Genomic DNA, 2,603 nt, shown 5'->3' with positions numbered 1-2,603 from the left:
GGCTTTCCAAACCATGATGTCCATGGGTGAAAGCGTCAAGCCAGAGCCTTATAGGCGGTGGCCGCCGTGTAGAGCCTATCATTCGCGTGTTTCCAAATGATTCCATCTTCGACTTGGACATCAAGGGAGAAATCATGCACGAGCATCCAAAGGGTGAAGAATTCCCGAATGTGGCCACCAGTGACGACGGTGTTGATGTTGATTTTGAAAATCCACGCATTGTCCTTAAGAGCCTCCCGCGCCCAATAGTAGTGATGTTTTGGCCTGCCCAACTGACCAATTTGCCTGCCGCCTTGTCTTCTAGATATTGGAAATCCACCTTTTTTTAGTTCCCAAATGGAGAGTGGGAGGCCTAGGTACTTCATAGGGAAAGAGGCCCTAGATGCCGGCATGCTTTGAAGGATTTGTCCGGGGTCAAGGTGATTGCATCGAATTGGCACGACCAATTTTTGGGCAAGAGAACAACATCCACGCCCTCATAAACTTTATACAGCCATCCACTTGCACACTTGGGTCACTCTGTACCTCAGCACTGCTCTATGGCTGTAAAATGGACCTGATGAAATTCGCACTCTCTGCCAAGAGATTGTAATGATCTTTCCTGATTATTGGAATCCTTTTCTTTTGCAAAAGAAAACATTCATATAGACTTTATAAATACATGTAGCAGAAAGAAATTCCTAGTGTTTGAATATCGGGGTCCTTTCTATAAGAAAAAGAAGTTTGATGTACGATAAATTAGAACTTCAATTAATGTGGAAAAAAAATTACTAGCCCTACGTATAGCAAAATAACAAGCTATCATGATCGCTCGACTTATTAGTGTGGTGCATATGTCTTGCTAGTACTCCCTCCGTTCCGAAATGTAAGTCTTTTTAGAGATTCCACTACAAACTACATACAGATGTATATAGACATATTTTAGAGTGTGGATTCACTTATTTTGCTTTGTATGTAGTAAACTTCAAAAGAAAAAAAAGGAACGGAGGGAGTAGTCGATAGTGAAATCTCTAAAAGACTTATATTTAGAAATGGAGGGAGTATTTCCTTGTGTAGTACTACTGCACATCACGAATTACAAGAGCAAGATAAGCAAGTCTCAACTTTTGAGCACGCCGGCAGACGCCGTCTGCACAGCCCTGGCGTCTCTTCGGTCGGGCGACGCGGCCGGCGAGCAGAACGCCGGCGTTGCCACCGTCGACGTGCCCTTCTCCGTGGCCTCCTCTATCGTGGACAGGCACCTAGTGGGCCCACCGAACATCTTCTTCCACCTCTCGAGCTCGCCCTCGTCCGGCTCGTCATCCGCCTCCTCGCCGCCGCGCGCCGCCCGTTGCCGGCTCCTGGCCAGGGACGACGTCCGGACGAACCGGCCCTGGGTGCCGTCCTGGCAACAGACGCCGAACAGGACGAAGCCGCGGCCGGACGCCACGCCCTCGCGGTCCAGCCACCGCCTCCGGACAAGGACGACGACGAGCAGGACGAGCAACACGACGAAGATTCCGCCTGTCAACGCGGCGGCGATCACCAGGCCGGCGTCGTCCATGATTTCTGCCTCCTCCCTCGCCTGAGATAATTCGAAGAGCGAGCGGTGCAAAAATGTGCACTGTTCCCTCTGGTAAACTGTCTGCGCTCGAGATGTGTCTGTCAGGGACCAAGTAGTTGCCGGTCTTTCTGCTCCTGGGTTGCCAGTGACAGTGAAAACGGCGGGTTCGTCTCTCCGTCCCCGGAGACTCGGGTTGTGGTCAATGGCAATTCACCACACGGTGTCTTCCAGCGACCATTCCATATTTGCGATATTTCTTGGTGTGGATTTTTCAGTATTCTTCGGATAATCTGTGGAGGGGAGCAGCTGATGCTTGCGTCGTTGTTGTTTGCTGCTGTTGAGCTCCGCTGGCCTGATTCTCCCTCGAGAAGGTCGTTGCCGTCAAGCAGCGGCATGCACCCTGGCGAGTTGATAGTCTCAGTACGAATCATTCTAAGCATCTAAAAGGTGAACATTTAAAAAAACTGCCCAACTTTTAGATATACTAGAACAATGCCCATGCGTTGTGACGAGGTATAAATATTCTATGTACGTTAGCTTCTTGTCAATAATAATGTGATTATGTAAATAAATGTTAATAAAATTCTGACCGTGAATTATTATTTTGATTAGAAGTTTGGTACGTAAATCAAAATAGAATTTGGTTCAGAAGCTAAGTAAATTAAGATGATTGATTATCATATATTAGACGAAGGGATGGTGGAAAAAGAGGTGAAATGAAAACATTATGTTCCTTTTAAGTAGTAGAGTTACATGATTTTATTTTCGGAAAATATTAGGCGAACGACTGATTTGTAGCAAGTTCCGGCGAACGTCCTGCCTGCCGTCGGATAACATGCACGCATCTCGGCTCAAGAAGTCCTGCCACGTCAGATCCGAAACTCGTTCGCTCGACACAAAAGCAGCGCGAATGCTATTGTAATTAAACAAGGCCACTTTATCTTTACTCCTAATGCAGCAGTTGGTAGTCTCCGCCGGTCAATTTTCGTCCCACCACTTTCGTTCGGTTTTTTTTTCGTAAGTTAACCTTCGTAGATTTTTTTTTCGCCCACCTCCGACC

General features: G+C 47.3%; 1 protein-coding gene across 1 annotated transcript; it reads right to left on the bottom strand.

Annotated features, from left to right (window-relative positions):
* Positions 1–684: 684 nt before the first annotated feature.
* Positions 685–1,942, bottom strand: LOC123065988 (uncharacterized). The gene has a single exon (XM_044489165.1). The coding sequence runs from the start codon at positions 1,541–1,543 to the stop codon at positions 1,100–1,102; it is 444 nt and encodes a 147-aa protein (XP_044345100.1). The 5' UTR covers positions 1,544–1,942; the 3' UTR covers positions 685–1,099.
* Positions 1,943–2,603: the final 661 nt, after the last annotated feature.

This window comes from Triticum aestivum, chromosome 3B, assembly GCF_018294505.1.
Source record: "Triticum aestivum cultivar Chinese Spring chromosome 3B, IWGSC CS RefSeq v2.1, whole genome shotgun sequence".
Classification (NCBI taxonomy): domain Eukaryota; kingdom Viridiplantae; phylum Streptophyta; class Magnoliopsida; order Poales; family Poaceae; genus Triticum; species Triticum aestivum.
Note: the sequence above shows the minus strand (reverse complement) of the source record. Positions and strands in the feature narration are given on the sequence as shown.

Excerpts from the sequence above, each read along its gene's own strand:
- LOC123065988 (XM_044489165.1), bottom strand. The coding sequence starts at position 1,543 with ATGGACGACGCCGGCCTGGTGATCGCCGCCGCGTTGACAGGCGGAATC.